This window comes from Rhagoletis zephyria, unplaced genomic scaffold (assembly GCF_001687245.7).
Source record: "Rhagoletis zephyria isolate East Lansing unplaced genomic scaffold, Rhagoletis_zephyria_1.1 Rzeph_scaffold_03741, whole genome shotgun sequence".
NCBI classification, from domain to species: Eukaryota; Metazoa; Arthropoda; class Insecta; order Diptera; family Tephritidae; genus Rhagoletis; species Rhagoletis zephyria.
The window spans coordinates 1-17,736 of NW_016160824.1; the positions used below are offsets into that span (position 1 = coordinate 1).

At 31.0% G+C, this 17,736-nt stretch overlaps 1 protein-coding gene across 1 annotated transcript; it reads left to right on the forward strand.

Moving 5' to 3' along the window:
• The first annotated feature begins 27 nt into the window (after positions 1-27).
• On the forward strand, positions 28-2,058 carry Aplip1 (JNK-interacting protein Aplip1). Its single transcript, XM_017624703.1, has 3 exons — positions 28-840; positions 923-1,104; positions 1,218-2,058. The coding sequence occupies exons 1-3, from the start codon at positions 28-30 to the stop codon at positions 1,288-1,290; spliced, it is 1,068 nt and encodes a 355-aa protein (XP_017480192.1). The 3' UTR covers positions 1,291-2,058.
• Positions 2,059-17,736: the final 15,678 nt, after the last annotated feature.

Below are 17,736 nucleotides of genomic sequence, written 5' to 3' on the forward strand. Positions count from 1 at the left end.
ATTTTCCTTATTTGTAGTGAGTTTTTAATGTGCTCCTCGAACGCATTCGTTGCAGCTTCCATTCTGCATCTTTTAGGTGGTAGTTATGGTCAAACGTCATCGTTGGCCGACGAAATGAACAACGGACGTAATCAAATGAACGACAACAACAACACGCTCGCAGGCAATACAATTATTGGCAACACAAATGCCCTTCTCAATAACGGTACAGTACGAAATAATCAACGCTCATTTCTGACACTCAAATGTGGTTACCTACTCGATGAGGATTCTAGTCCCGATTCGGAACGTTTGCAAAGTTTGGGTGATGTGGATAGCGGTCATAGTACTGCGCATTCACCGAATGATTTCAAAAGCATGTCCCCACAAATCACTTCCCCCGTTTCACAATCGCCATTCCCTCAACCCTTCGGTGGTGTGCCCTTCGCCCAATTGGAAATGCTCGAAGCTACACACCGTGGCTTACACAAATTCATACCACGTCATCATGATGAGATCGAAATTGAAATTGGCGATGCTATTTACGTACAAAAAGAGGCTGACGATCTGTGGTGTGAGGGTGTAAATTTACGCACTGGTAGACAGGGTATTTTCCCATCGGCCTATGCGGTCGATTTGGACTACAATGAATTTGATCCCACGGTGCAGCAGGTGAAGAAAGAGCGTTATTTACTCGGTTATTTGGGTTCGGTGGAGACACTGGCTCACAAGGGAACCGGTGTGGTGTGCCAAGCTGTACGGAAAATTGTGGGCGAATATGGCAATTCACCAACTGGACAAGTGTGCATACTGGAAGTATCCGATCAGGGACTGCGCATGGTGGATCGTTCCGGGCCAAATGTAAGTGCATTGAGTTGTGTGTTGTTGGTGTAAATTGTGTAATATTAATTTGTTTTGTTTTTTTTTTCTTTCTCTTTTTAAGAAGAAGGACAAGAAACCCTGCATCGATTACTTCTATTCGCTGAAGAATGTCTCATTCTGCGCATTTCATCCACGCGATCATCGTTTTATTGGCTTCATAACGAAGCATCCAACGGTGCAACGTTTTGCGTGCCATGTCTTCAAAGGTTCAGAATCTACACGACCAGTTGCTGAAGCTGTTGGGTAAGTACTTGGAAAGTTTTTCGACTTCAAACACAAAAACTTTGTAGTTCTAACCAAATAATTTAACGCTTAAATTGTGCTCGCTTTTTATTTTTCTTAACACTTTTTTGCAGTCGTGCATTTCAACGCTTCTACCAGAAATTTATAGAAACTGCATATCCGATTGAAGATATATATATAGAGTAAGCCGATTGCAATCGCTGATGACGGCTGGCAAAAAGGATGTGCTACACTACTACATATGTATATAAGTAGTTATTGTTAGTGCTGGTTTGTGGTTTACGCTTATTTTTTCCCCAAATTCATTAACACAAATGAAAAATGTTGTCTTCAACAAATACCAAATAAGTAAAAAGTACTCATGCTCGCGTTTATTGGATGAAAACGGAAAATTGAAATACATACTTACTAAAGTAATTATGTAATAAAACTAAAATTATTCCAATTTGAATTAACAAGAAAACTCTTTAGTAGGAGAAAAATTAGTAATATGTAATCAATTAGTTACCACATTATTGACATGTTTGACTTGTTTAATTCAGTTCTTTGTATTGGTGGTATGCAATTTATTTGTAGAGTTCCAGCAGTGTTCGAAAAAAAAGCAAATTTGTCCTAAAGCCAAGGCTTTTAACTGAGACTTTCTCTTTTGATTCCCGTACTGATTTATGGCCATGGCGAAATATTCACAGCCGACTGTGTTCTTTATTACTATTTTCGTAGTACAGTACTCCCCTGTTAACAGACACCGCTTAAATAATTTTCTCAGTTACATGTATTAACTTGAAACTCGTTCAAAGCCGCAAAGCATTCATGTTTTTAGTAAGGCAGAGCTTTTGTGAAGTGAGCATCGGTTAATTGAGCCAACGAATAATTACAAGAAATGCTATTGATCGTCTTCAATTAAACGGGCCCCACTGTGTTGCTTGATGAATTGTAACTGTGAAAAATGCGTGTTGAAGAAAAACTGTTTCTTAACACATTCCAGCTGACTTCTATATAAAATTATATACACAGAGAAAAAAATATAACCTATAGGAACATGGATTGCCTCTAAGAAAAGTTATTATTTTTTTATTTACCACTTATAAAAGCTTGCTGTAAGTTTATTTTTTTTAATACTTCTTAAAAGTAAGCACTCATTGAAAAGTAGGGATGTACTTCTTCTTAGTTGTATGTGATGCCTCCGTGAATTCATTTTAAATAAATATTATCAAATATAATAGTGACGGTAAGGTGACCACCGTAGCCCAGCCGGCAGAACTGTAAACTGCCATTCAGTAGGTCCCGGGTTCTAGAACAGGTCAGCGCGCCAACTTTTTTTTTCTTCATTTTCTGTTTTTAACATTTAATTAGATAACCTAATATATAAAAATCGCCACTATGGCATAGTGGTTAGCCTTGCTCGCTTTCCGAACAACATCAAAAAATAATAAACAATAAAGTTTTTTTTCTAATAGCGGTCGCCCCTCGGTAGGCAATGGCAAAGCTATTGTAGTGTATTCTGCCATGAAAAACAGCTTGTCCGTTCGGAGTCGGCGTAAAACTGTAGGTCCCTCCCCTTTATGTGACAACATCAAGTCGCACTTCACAAATCGGAGGAGAAGCTCGGCCAAACACCAACATATTGTGTAAGTGCCGAGAGACTTTCTTCTTGATTTCATTGAAGATATAATCCCAAGAACGCTTCAAAAGAACAACCGAAATGAGAACAAACCTATCGAGGACGTTCTCAATATAAGAAGCAAACCCTGCGGAACAATCAAGAAGGGAACAAAATGCGAACAATACTTACAGACAAATTTTAAAGAGAACAAAATGGGAACAAAAGGCTCCGGAACGTTTTAGCAAGGAACGAAATGGGAGCAATTGTCTAAGGAACATTCTGTCGAGGAACAATTTGGGAACTAAAGTCTAAGGAACTTTCTGACAGAGAACGAAACGGGAACAAATCTTCTCTGAACTATTCACCAAGAATGGAAGCTAGAACAAAATTTTTCACTTAGCAATCATTATTTTGAAATGTTTGAATATTAGAAATAATCAAAAAATATCTGAAAGATAAATATGCAAATTACCCGCAAGTCAACGAAAGACTTAAGACACGAACATTTCTGTAGTTCTCACTTAAACAATTTTTCATCTCAACACGCAGACGCCCTTCTCATTCTTAACGTCGAGTTCTCAAAACCTTTGTTCTCGTTTTGTTCTCGAACAGAACGTTCCCCAGACTTTTGTTCTTATTTGATCCTCCTTGAAAACGTTATCGATACTTTATTTCTTATTATTTTCTCATTGTAGAGGTTCACGTAAGTTTCGTTCTCATACTGTTCTTCTGGAGAACGTTCCCGAGAGTTTTCTTTGCATTTTGTTCTTTGCGGAAACGTTCCCGAAACTTTTGTTCCCATTTTGTTCCCGTTCAAACTGCTCTCAATACTTTTGTTCCCCTTTGGCTCTTTTTTGGGAACGCGTTCTTGATGCAATTTTTCTTTTACAACACTGATTTCATCATCAAAGTAGCGTAAATATTCCTAATTGAAATTTACATTTTCCAATATATTTTAAGTATTTAAATACGTAAGTTGTACTTGTACATTTATATTAAAATTAGTTTATGAGTAGTATAAAATTAAATTATACTAAATATATATGTATGTATTAGTGAATGTACGCAAGTATTTTTATGTAATAATTTAATTATAAGTTTCCAGTTGCTACTAAAATTAGTTAAATATGAGTTAAACTTTTGCAATACTTTAAATGACGTGAAAATCAAAATATTTTTTACTACATACTTATAAATTTACTTACATACACATATATATATAAATATTATTTACAGACAAATCTTAATACCAAGTGCTAATTTATTTTTTACCAAAGAAGAATAAATTTCGAAAAAGTAAACACATACATACAACACATTCTTTCGAATCAATACATCAACTTTGAAATATTACATACAAATGTAAATAGTTTAGAAAATATATATGAAGAGAAGGAACTCTTTGAAGAAATGTGCCAGGCTAAGTCCTTTGGACGCGAAAGTTTTGTATAAGGTGATGAAGGAAAAAAAAAACACAAAATATGTATGTATATGTTGAACTTTAAAAAATAAAAATTAAAAAACAATAAATGAGTGAAATGATGCATGCGTGGCAGATGGGTTAAAAGTCTATTTTTTTAAGCAGACACAACACTTAAAATTACATAAAAACAATAAAGTTGAGCTGTAACACCATTTGTTTATTGGAAAACCATTTGCACTGATATCAAAAATAATTTCCTTTTTAAAAATATGCAGTTAGTCAGCAACAAACAATAGCAATAGACAAATTCAAGAGAACCAAAGTAAAAGCAGCAAATAAGTATATATGTAAACCAGGGACCGTAACAGTTACGATATTAATAATAAAAATCATAATTTAACAGTTAAAACTGGATTTCAATTTTTCCGATCAGATTTAACCGTTATTTTATGATTTTCATTTTTTCAATGATATCACAACCGTTATTTCCAGGCTTAATATTTTAGATCATAAAAGATTTAAATGCAGTCTCCATAATAACGTTTAAAAGTGATCGGAAAAAATATAAATCCAAAATATTTATTATTTTTGATCGAAAAAAAATAAAAATCACAAAATAACGATTAAATTTAACCGGAAAAATAAAGATCACATCTTAACGATTATTCTTGATGGAAAATAATTCAAATCAAAATATAACGATTTTGCAATGATCTAAAAAAAAATCCTGTTATTTAACGGTCCCTGTAAAAATTCAATATTTGTAATAAGCAAATAAGAATACTTATAGCACCTTATTCATTAAATCATAACATTAGCTGTACACAAATTGAGGCGGGTCAAATTTGAATAGGTGTAGGTAAGAAAAAGCACACTTCTATGATTCATTACGAACTCTAAATAAAAATAAAAAAAATATGCATACAAAACTTTAATTTTTGAGTTAAAGTTTGAGATCAGTTTTGTCCTTAACCAGCCTTTATATATGGATACACATACATATGTACATATGGCTACTAAATACAAAAGTTTTGCAATACGGCTGCGTCAGTCGATGTCAAATCGATCAATGGTTGGAATCGACCATTTTTGATTTGGATGAGTTTTGATCAAAACTTTTCCTTTATCATATAAAAAAATAATTTTTTTTAAAGTTATGCAAAATTCTAAATTTGATAAATTCTGGGACTTTTTCTAATTTTTTTTATTGTGTCTTTTTACGTTTAAAATTTCGAATTTTTAATATACTTTTTTATATAACCCCAAATTTTACCTTTAAAGCGAGATCGAAACCATTTCTGTAACTATATTTGTATTGGAGATATTCAAAAATAAACTTGCGAAATCCCAGAACTTGTGAAATTTTGAACTTTCGAAAAAACAAATGCGTTTTCTTTTGTTATAGTTAAAAGAATTGTTCTGAGTCACTCGCGTGATCCTAAGCCCCTAGAAGTGCCTCATTTTCTTTCAGCTTCGCTTACACATGCGGCAACTGTGGAAAGTGACAGAGCTCATCTCCTAATGTACCCAAGAAGTTTCAGTCCAGCAGTAGTTAAATACTCGGTGCATGCTCAGGCGCGGTAAGCTGGAGCTTTGACATGGTGGCTATTCTTGACTTTGGCCGCATTGTTTTTCATATCTTCATCTCTATGGCTTCAGGCAGGCAATGCTCAGTGTCTCACTTAGCTATGACTGTATTCTGTGTGTCGAAAAAGGCGCCTTCTAAAAATACGCTCGATTTGAAAACACAACATTTATTTTTTTGGTTATCGAGCCGAATTTTAAAACAACCACGGCCGTGTCCTAATCATCAAATACCCAAACTTTGTTTCTTCAGTCAATGAGCCATCAATTTACTGGGTTTTCATGTTTTGGTTTATCCGATATGTCTCGGATATGCCTGCCCAACTTTTACTTACATAGATCAGTTTTAAACCACTTTTTAAAATTGGACCTCGGATGCATTGTATCCCTCGTTATTGCAATTTTAGGGAACTACTTCGTCAGCATATCATCCTTAGGAGAGCCCTTTTCGACTAAGTCTGTATATGAATGTGAAGAGTGGTATGATCTAGAAGAACTTAAAAGGTTGCAGTTGGACAACTTCGCTATTGGAAAACAACAATCGAAATGTTTTTACGAGTATATTAAAATTGTATACTACAAAATAACGGGACTTTCCGTTGTTTGTCAGCTTTTTCCTTTTGTGAATTAAATAAACCTCGTCAGTAACCCTGGCTATCTCCGCAAAGGTATTTTCAGATGAAATTATGCCATAATTAATTAACTTATTACCAAAATAATCATTGCATTTTCGCCAAAATATGCATTTTGTGTCATAATATGCATTTGCATATTTTTTCTTCCCTAGTAATAACATATATCCTCCTGCGTATTGTTTCAAGTCTAATTCTAAACTAGAAAATTTTAAATTTTATTTTTTATTTTTTTCTTAATTTTATTACCTTTTAATTTTTAGACATTGGTTTAAAGGAATACTAGTTTTTTTAATTTCATTTCATTTCTAAGAACTTATGTTATTTTATGTTATTTTGATTTTTAAATATATTTTCTCTTTTTTATTAATTTAATTTTCTTTTAATTTTTGGATTTTATTGTTTAGAAAAGGAAAATACTCTTTATAATGTAATTTAATTTTTAGAAACTTACTTTATTTAATTTTTTCTTTTTTTTAAATTTATTTCTTTTAATATTTTTTTTTTAATAATTTTATATAATTATTAAGTACAATTTTCTCTTTTTTCTAATCCAATTTCTAGGTTTTATTGTTTTCAAACGAAATTTTTTAATGGCATTTAGTTTTTATTAATTTTTTTATTTGTTTTTACTTTAATTTCTTTTTATTAGTTTTTTTTTAATTAAATGTTCGTTTATTTATTAGTTTTTATTGATTCAAAAAGAAAAATTATATATTTTTGTAATTTAATTTGATTTTTAAAAAACTTATTGCTAAATTAGTCTTTCGAAAGACAGTAAGGAGGCTTTCAATATAGTTGCCAGTATTGACTTTGTCTTTCGAAAGACTGCGGTTAGTTGAAAGACAGATGATATGGATGCATCTGTCATGCTGTGCGAAGCTACATAGTTATTCCAACTGATCCATTTTGATACCACTAAAAAAGAAGACTCTTTCCGCTCCTCTCTTAATTTTACGTGAAATGGTAGCAAGAAAGCCCATAAACTGCAGAGCATATAAGTTATAAATGCCAATTTCAGCGCGACTCTTTTTTTATATTTATTTTACAGATTCGAATAATCGATCTTCAATTTAATGGTTCCATTGGTTTAATGATTCAATTTAATGGTTGCGAACAGAGAATTCGCTAAATGACTCAGCCTTTATATATTTTATTCAACTTCTTGAAAAACAGCATCGTAATCTATCCCAAATTTGTAATTCAAGAAATCACATAACTGTTCCTGTTAACCATAGCTAAAGCTAAAGCTATTCCAACTTTTTTTTTTTTGATCAATCTTTATAAACCTACATATAGTTCCTCTCAACTATTTGTTTAAAAATTCCCCAAATAGAAATCAAGTTTTTTTAAGTAGTATTCAGTTTTTCTCGAGTACTTTCCTACTGCCACCTTTGTTGTTACTCTTATTTCTTTGATGGATAACCACAAAATGCACAAACACTTAAAAATAAAATTCAAGGAAACTACACTCGTAAGAATTTTTAATAAAGGAAATTGAATGCAATAAAAAAAAACTTTTGAGGAATTTGAATATGATATAAACTTAGTTGATTTTTGTAGCGGAAAGGCATGTAATACGCAGTAGTAACTGATTAAAACCAACAATTATAAAACGTTACACGCCCTCATACCTACATATTTCTTACTAAGTAAAAAAAAAAAAACAGCAAACGTATATGAAGTAAATAAAACGAAAATTTATTCTGTGAAAAACAATAAAGTACCAAACAGTAACACAAAATACATACATACATATAAATTTACCTGCATGCATACCTACAAGTATAGTACTACACTCACAGTTTCAATAAAAAATAAAAATCAGTTACATGCATAAGTATTATAATTACACAAAAAATATTAAATATTATCTAAAGAAAAAAACTTATATACAATAAACAAATGATATTGTAAAATCAAAAAAGAAGAAAAATTTAAATGAAAATTATATATAAATAAATGTATATACAAACATGTACAAGTATGAATTGTGTGGTGAGATTTTTTATTGATTCGAATGAGCAAAACTTGGGTAAGTAAGAAAATTATCATGATTTTAATTATTATGATTTTAAATAAAAGAGGTATCCTTCTACGCACACACGGGAATTTCACTATTTTGAGAGAAGTTCGTTACCCAACTCTTTCGATGCAGTCATGGCTTGTAAAAAAAAAACTTGTAAAACTGTGCGCCTATAATAAAATACATATAATCGTAAAACCAAACAAAAATCAACGCTGTGAGTTGGTTGGATTAAAGCTCCATTTTTCTGCACTTCTAGTGGGTAATTTTATTCTACCGTAGCCTACTCATCAAACATTTTTTGCAGTTTAAACCGGCCACTTGGAACCGCTTATGAATTTGTGAATAACTCTTATTGTAACACTATATAAATCCGCTAACTGCTTTATTATGTATTTCCCAAAAGTTGTTTGTCTTAAGGGCATTCGCGCCGGAAATGAAATGCTGTGTCCTCGCTGCCCTTTTGCCAGCAGCTGCGGCGTATTTCGTTTATTGAATGCCTATTTTATGTTTATGTTTTCCAAGCGACCAGTGAACGCTGATAGTCGCTACAATCCTTAATATTTCTACCCTTGACCTACTTAGCAGCTCTGCAGTACTTTTTTGCTAAAGTCAAGCCAAAGCTCTCGTGGTATCTCACAAGCCTGGATCTCTGACCACCTCCTTCTTGCTAGTCTCAAAAAGTGTATTCGTGTTTGTGTTTGACTGAGGGGTTATTCCAATACCACCGCTATCTATTCATATGCAGAAACTCCCGCCTTAGACAATTCTTCTGCTTCCACTCGTGGCCGGGAACGTAAACAAAAGAGATGGCCATTGACTGAGTCCACGAGAGTACCTAGTTGCATTCCTTAACTTAAAACTGGTTTCAGTAGATGGTAAAGCTAGAAGTGCTGCAGGCTTCACATATGCCCAGGGCTTCAGCCTGAGTAGTTCCTATGTAGGCGAAAAGGATTAGAGAAGAAAAAACTGTAGACATTTTCCTAGATATTTTTTACGATTATCATATAAATATTTAATTTTACATGTCAAAAGTATTCATTCCATACCCTGAAAATAAAATTTCGTAAAAATGCTACGAAAATCTTTCGCAGTGTTGGTTTTTGTACAATGTACGAAACTTTCGTTCATAATGCGAACACATTTTTCACAACGAAAGGACTTTCGTAAGGCATTTTTTCAGTACAATTTACGAAATCTTACGTTTATTTTACGAAATACATTCGTAAAGCACTGAACAAATCTCTGTACGAATAATTTTGTATATTGTAGGAAGGCATTTGTAATATTTACGTATGGTTTTAGTTTAGTTTATGCTTTCGTATAAAGTACTAATGCAGAAACATGTTTTTTTAAATTCGTACAACATACGAATATTTTCGTACAATATACTCAATTACCGGCAGTTTAATATTTCATCATATTTTTTGAATCGCGTGTCATTGCGGAATTAATTGTTGGCTGCTGTGAAACGTATAATATAATTTTAAACGTTTTAAAAAGAGATTTTCTGGATAAAAAACAATACAAAATTAAATATTAACGCTGTAGATATACTATGCTTTTAAGCATACAATTGGGTTATTCACGCTTGCCTGGTTATCAGGATATCTGGTTAAGTTGTTATATTTTTTATACAGATTGCAACAATAACATACACTACAGAATAATAATTTTTAACCAGATAACCTGATAACCATGCAAGTGTGAACAACCCAAATGTTTTTAACATCGCCTACGCTGCGCCTTGCGTTGCAATGTGGGACTTCATAAATGGGCAATTTCATCAGTTACCTATCCACGGCAAGACTAAGCCAGGATCACTACTTAATGTAATTAAAAGTAAGTACAGTATATTTTGCTTTGCTGCCTTTGTGCTTAAGTGCACATTTAAGATACCTATCCCAAAATGCGCATCAGCGGCATTATTCTAACATTTATAAGGAAACTGCTCCGATACTTGTATTCAACACACCTGCACATTAGCGATACCTGCCTTAAAAATTTGCAACTATTATCAATTATCAAAGAAAGTATTACGTTTACCTGCTCTGGCTCTACACTTACCCTAATTTTACAAGCTATTATTTATTTTGCTCATCTCGCAGAACACGGAAAACGGCAATTATTTTATGTAGTTATTTAGATAATTAGATACCATTCGGAAAAAATTTATCTTGCAGTAATTTCTACTTGGTAAGTGCTCCTCCTTTATTTGGTTTCATAGGGATTCGGATACCTTCCTCACTGAAGTAGTTCCTTTATTCGCTTAAGTACTTTTTCGGTTAAGCGCACAAGTTTTTCTTGCAAAAAAGGATGGGCAGCTAAGCAAAATATACTGTACATGTATGACTTTTCACTGAAACTTGCTTTTCAGACGCCTTATAATTTTCCTTTAATTTATAGTCGTCAAGGAAACAAACATCGATGAAGCTGCGAATCTGTCAAGTGCCTCTACATAAAAATATTATAATTTTTAAGAAAGTAAAACCAGTATTTTTTATATTTTATATCTTATTATATTTAGTTTTGTTGAGTCTCATAGTTTAACACTTTGCATCAATATACTTTATTGAATGAAGCCTACGCAAAAAAAAAATATGTAGTATAGAACCTATTCGTATGCATATAAATAAAAGACTTAAATTTTATTATAGGTAAAATAACCTTTTTTATTAATTCTAAACTACAGTGTAGTCAGAAAATCCTTCTTCTTTCGTAGAACGTATGATTGCTTTGATTAATAACACTATAAAAAACATGACTAAAATTATAGCACAACACCTTCATTATATTTTAATCAATAATGTTAAGCGTTTTTGCACAACGTTTTGTTAAACAAAAACGCTTAAAATCAACTATAAAAGCAAAATAAAAGTGTTGTGTTATAATTCGTAAAATGGTTTTTACAGTGTGGAGAATGAAAGCAAAATCGCACATTCTACGAAACGAGCGCAGATTTTACGAAAGTGATTTCGTTAAATATACGAATTATTTCTGTGCATTTTACAAAAATTTCGTAAAAAATAATGAAATAGTACGAATTTTTTTTGTAAATAGTACGAAATTTTTTAGTGAATAGTACGAATACATTCGTAAAATATACTAAAAATCTGATGCCTCATATTTTCGTAGTATGTACGAAAATGGTTTTGTACAATCAACGAAAACTTTCGTGGCTCAAAACGACGAAAAATTTCGTAAGATTTACGCAAGTTTTCGTTATATTTACGCAGATTTTATTTTCAGTGTACTATTTAAATAGGCGGCCGATAAAGTCTGTGGTATGCGGTGGCTCTTATGGCTGTATCCTTACATCTATTCCGTGTGTTGCAATANTGCAGTTTTATAGCATTCAATTCTAGTCTGAAGGAGTGCAAGTTTCAAGCTGCTAAAAAATTCCGTTGATTTTTGGCAATTTTTTTTGCTGGCACTGTCCCCATATAAAAGAAAATTGTCGAACATACTTTGTATGGAAAAAACGTGAAACACCTTCAACCAAAAAAATTCTCAAAAATCAACGGAATTTTTTAGCAGCTTGAAACTTGCACTTCTTCAGACTAGAATTGAATGGGCTACAAAACTGCATACCAACATATTTTCTAAAGATTCTGGTTAAATAGTTTGAAATTTTGGTGAAAATTTGCAGAATTTTTATAATTTTTGTACAAACTTGATAATGTAAATTTATATGGTGTTTGTTGTATTACCAGCTAGGTTTTTACAAAAAATTACGAAACATTAAATAAACTAAAGACAAATAGCCAAAACAGGTTAAAATATCCCACTCCTATTATTTTGTGGACAACTGTATGTACGAAAGTGGTTTTGTACAATCAACGAAAACTTTCGTGGCTCAAAATGACGAAAAATTTCGTAAGATTTACGCAAGTTTTCGTTATATTTACGCAGATTTTATTTTCAGTGTATNCAGTGCGCGCTACCATTCTGCAGGGCCTGGGTACGAACACAGTTTCAGAATCATTTCAGAATAGCTCTCAAATTGAAACCGCTATTTATATAATATTTATCCAATTTATTTTCTAGTTATTATAATACAAATTTTATATATTTACACGTATTTCATTCCTTCGTCCATTGTTTTTTACGAGTATATTAATTTCTAAATTCTAATTCATTTCCCTTAGACTTATAAAATAATTTAATAATAACATTATATTGATCTAATTCGCATACTCGTATAATTTAGTTAGTTTAATATACATACATATTTCCAATAGCCCAATAACGCAATATAATATTTGTTGGTATCTAGCCACTCTTCGATATTAACATGAATACGTCAGTATTGCTAACTGGATTTATTTTATTTTATCTATACTTAAATATATCTATACTTAAATATTAATATGTTAAGGATAAGAAATGTCTTTTGAGGTTTATAGCTTATTATTTAATTGATTTTTTTATAGCTCAGTTTTTATATTTGTATTATTCTTATCATGTAAGTATTTACATATTTTATTTTTTCAGAAATCTGTTCCAAAACTAATTGTCACCATTGTTATTAAGTATAAGTTATTTTTATATTTTAATTTTATTATATATATATTTTTTTTTATTAGGTGTTTTTTGTGTAATTTTTATTTTGTTTCGTGTTTTTTATATATATATTTTTTGGGGTTTTTTAAATTTTTTTTTTTATTATTGGTGCATCTTCTGCTTATGTAAAAGTAAAATTTTAATAAAAAAAAAATAACATGCAACAAGAGACATTGCCCTTTCCTGGTACACCACCTCTTTAAAATCAATAGATCGTGTGAATGGAATAGGTAAAATATTTACCTAGTTGTTTTGCGTTAAAATTTTGGGCATCACTGATTTTTAACTAGCTACTTTTCCTAACAGAGTGTGTACATACATACATATACATATAAGTTTAAGTGAATGTGTAAATACTTTACATAAATATGTATTTGTAATGCCATTTCACGTGTTCTATTATCTATTAAATAAAAAAAAAATTGTTACTCTACAGACATGTTTTGGAATTATTGATTTTTTTCTGAAGTAAGTTTTTCTTATTTTTTAAGTTTTCAATGCAGAATACTTTTATTTACAGAAACCTTACGACCAACCTTTAAAAATGATTTTAAAATTACTTTTATTTTTATTTTTAGGCATATTTTAGAGGTTATTCGATCAATTATTTTATGATTCCTAGTTTATGTAGTTATTGCACATCATTTCATGTCTAAGTATTCACAAGTATTTAAGTACATATTTAGTTAAAACTTATAACTCTAAACATAGAGCGGCTTTTAATTTTGTTATCTCAAAGGCTTTTTACTCATCGGCATATTTTTTGGTGGCTCTGTTTTCTTCCCATTACCATTCCTGTGCTAATCCCAATTTTACATACATACGTAAGATTATCATTTAGATAACATACATTTTATTTATGTATTCATAAATATTTACAAATCAAAATATATACAGAAATTTTTATGTACGCATTTGAAATTAAATTATACAAAAAATAAAAAAAAACTTACCAAATAAAAGAAACCAAAAATCTAATAAGAAATGTTGTATGTATCTCCATGGTTTTTCTTCGCGAAGAAACTTTTCTTTTATTAAGGCCTGTATGAAGCTCTCAAGAAAACGGTCAAGAAGAAAATTGCCATTATTTCGTGTGTGTGTCCAAGGAATTTCCATAACTTATATTTCTGTTGCAAACATGGGTTGCCTTGTGCTCTTTTTTCACAAAAAAAAACTTTAGAAAACCGTAGTAGAAAGCGTAGCAAATTTCTTAGGAACTGCGTACTACCTTAAGGAAATTAGACACAAGAAAATTCCTTAGCTATTTCTTGTACGTCATTTTATATGGAGATTTTGGTTTTCTTGAGAGCTGCATACTGGCCTTTAAGAAGGAAAAAATTTTAAAATGCATACATCTACATATGTACATTAGACCGTACCATCTTACAAGCAAACAAAAAAAAAATCACCGTAGACCGAAAACTATTTTCTTGTGAAATATATTTTTTCTAGTAAAAAAAAATCGAACAAAAAATAGCACCACTTAATAAAATAATATACATATGTACATATTCTTACTAGGAGTACCAGTTACTGTCGCAATTCAACCGTTTTTTAGCTTTTTTATAGACCTCAAAATTTTTTAGACTTGCACGTAAAGTAACTTACAATGTGCTAAGCTGCTAACTGGAAAAAAACCCTGTTTTGGAACTACTAAATGGCTATGGTTTTTCATACTTTTTTTATTTTATGTAAAAAAAAATATTTGAAGGTCATTTTAAAGTTCAAGATAATTATCTTGTGCAACGAGAGTTTTTTCCTGAATTCTGCATGTCAAAAGCTTTAAATAAAAATTAAACTAAAAGTGAAAGGGCTACAAAACTGCATACTCAAAATCCGTCCAAGAAATCTTATTAAATAGCTCGAAAGTTTGTTGAATTTTTTTAATGTTGCACAAAAAAGTTTGAAACTTAGATCTATACGGTTCTTGTTAAATAATAAACTATATTTTTATTAAAACAACATTTATTAACAAAAGAATAAATTACTAAAACTTGTCAATCTGTGGTGTGTTTATAATTTTGACTCGGGGTGTATTTACACAGTTTTATGTATCTATCTATATATGTACATATGTATGTATATTAGGGTGGGTCAATTAAAAAAGTGGAGTCATATCCTTGCGATTCTGGTACTATGGACCATGCATTTCAAAGACAAAAAAATATTATTGAAAATGTGTATACGGGGGTTTTTTGGGTCAGAGAATCCATTTTTCGCATTAATTTTTAATTTTGATCGCCACCAGAGTGCGTTTTTGAACAATTTTTTGGATTTTTCACTTTTTTTGGGGGAAATTGACGAACTTATTGCTTAAATAGTCAAGTCTTTGACTTTCTAATAATTTAAAATAATGGAATAATTTTAACAAAAATTCAATTTAGAAAAAAAAAACATATAAAATGTAAATGAAAAAATTTCAATTGAATTCCTATATACAAGGAATGGAAAGACTATAAAAGAATTCAAATTAATTATTTTCTAAAATCTTTCTTGCTTTCTAGTCTGGGCTGTTTTGTTGTTATTTTAAATTATTAGAAAGTCAAAGATTTGACTATTTGAGCAATAAGTTCGTCAATTTCCCCCAAAAAAAGTGAAAAATCCAAAAAATTGTTCAAAAACGCACTCTGGTGGCGATCAAAATTAAAAATTAATGCGAAAAATGGATTCTCTGACCCAAAAAACCCCCGTATATTCAATAATATTTTTTTGTCTTTGAAATGCATCTAAGAGGTCGTTTATTTGGTATTTTTGAAAATATCTACCAAAAAATTTTGGCAGGCTCGAAAATGATTTTAGAGGTATGATTCCTTGGGCGAAAATGTTTGTTATGGTCCATAGTACCAGAATCGCAAGGATATGAATCAACTTTTTTAATTGACCTACTAATTGACCCACCCTAATGTATATATTTTTTTATTTTTTTATGAATCTCTAGTAGAACAGCCTATTATCTATTTATTTATTATATTGTGATGTAGCACTTTTGTGTGTGTACAAGGCTTGTTAATTAAAATGATCTACAATTTCCCTATATTTTTTTCCTTTCTTTCAGCTTTAAAACAATTAGTTGTGCCTTAGAATTTATTTAGTTTATAAACTACGATTTTCCTTATAGTGTTATATGTATTTATAATTGACGATTGTTTAAATTTACAAGTTTACAAGCTAGGCTAAATATGTATGTATATTTGTACATACCACATTCGCGAATGCGAAAAGCTATAATCAACTTAAGTCATCGTTTTTATTACGTAAAAATTGTGTAAGTTATTAGAACTAGAGCTCTAGATACCCGGGTATCGAGCAATGCGAGTAGCTCGATACTCGCTCGAAACTCGTTCATTGCTCAACTGCTCAAATGCTTGTTCAAAATTTTCGAGTTTTTGAACAATTTCATAAACAAAAGAAAATTTGTAAATTGTATTTGTCAGCAGCTGCTTTCTAATTCATGTTAAATAAATTATTATTAAATACCAATGTAACAATCTTTGCATTATATGTATATCAATAATTTGAAAAATTTAAAAAGTTGCTACCAAAAATGTCAATATAATAAAAAAAACATTGCTCAAATTACTCGAAAAAACTCGAATTGCTCGAGCTCGTGCTCGAAAATTTTCGAGTAATGAGCATTGAACAAGTGTGCGAGTACTCGCTGCTCATATACCCGGGCTGTTTGAAAATGTGCGAACAAAATCGAGAGCTCTAATTAGAACATTAAACATTAAAATGTTTTGAGGGCAACAAAACGATTTTCGTTTTTATTAAGTTAAAAAAATTATATTCAAAAAAATTTTTTTTCTACAATATTTTTACTAACAAAATTGGCCCTATGAATAAAAATTAAGCAATTTCTTTTTCTTGAAATTTCAGGATTTTTACTTAAATTTATTTGAAGAAATCGAGTAAAAGGTCTGAAATTTTAAGAAAAAGTAATTCCTTGGGTTTTATTCATACGGCCCAATGTCAAGAGTAACTTAAATTAAAAAAAAAAAAACGATATAACTCTAATCAAAATTGAGGTAATTTCATAAAATCATCTTCGAAATTTGTCTTTTTATAAACGAGCTTAACTATTAAAAATTTACTTTTCTCGATTTCTTTTTCTTCTTCTTCTTGTTTGGCGCTGTAACCGCCTAAGCGATTTTGGCCGAGTTCAACAAAGCACGCCAGTCGTTTCTCTTCTCTTTCTCTGCGGAGTTTTACTGTTATTTCGAAGGCGCGAAACCAGCCAAAACATTCATCAAGCTTCCTCAAATTCGTGGAACGTATAGATATTTCCACAAATCGTTTTCCAAAATTTCAATTAGAGAACGTCCCATTTATTCGTCTGTATTTAATCCAATATCTTCAGAATTTTCTCCATGCTGCGCTTTGTTCGGATTCTCGTGGCGGTACTAATGCCACATTCTTTGCATTTTCCTAAATGGATCTGATATTATCTCCAAACTCGTGAGAAAAAAGTCTAATTACAGCATGCGCCAACTACAGCTACAGTTATTCAACATCTAAGAGGACCAAAAGATACTGCTCACAAAGATTTTACAAGACAACTTTTTACATTCACTGGTCACGGTCAAAAGTGGTAATGGAATAATTTGCGGAATTTTCTAAATTCTATATAAAGTTTGAAAGTTTGATTTATATGGTTTTGGTTAAGGGGCATGAACAATATGTTAAAAAAAAATAAATAAATAAATAATCGTTGGGTTGAAAAAGATTCTAAATATTAAAAAAAAAACATGTGTCCAGTTTTAACCGCCAGTGTACATTCGATAGCGAATGCGCTTCATTGATT

Coding starts and splice junctions, on each gene's coding strand:
- Aplip1 (XM_017624703.1), top strand. CDS start 28: ATGTGCTCCTCGAACGCATTCGTTGCAGCTTCCATTCTGCATCTTTTA. Junction 841..922: donor TGGATCGTTCCGGGCCAAAT/GTAAGTGCATTG, acceptor TCTCTTTTTAAG/AAGAAGGACAAGAAACCCTG. Junction 1,105..1,217: donor CCAGTTGCTGAAGCTGTTGG/GTAAGTACTTGG, acceptor ACTTTTTTGCAG/TCGTGCATTTCAACGCTTCT.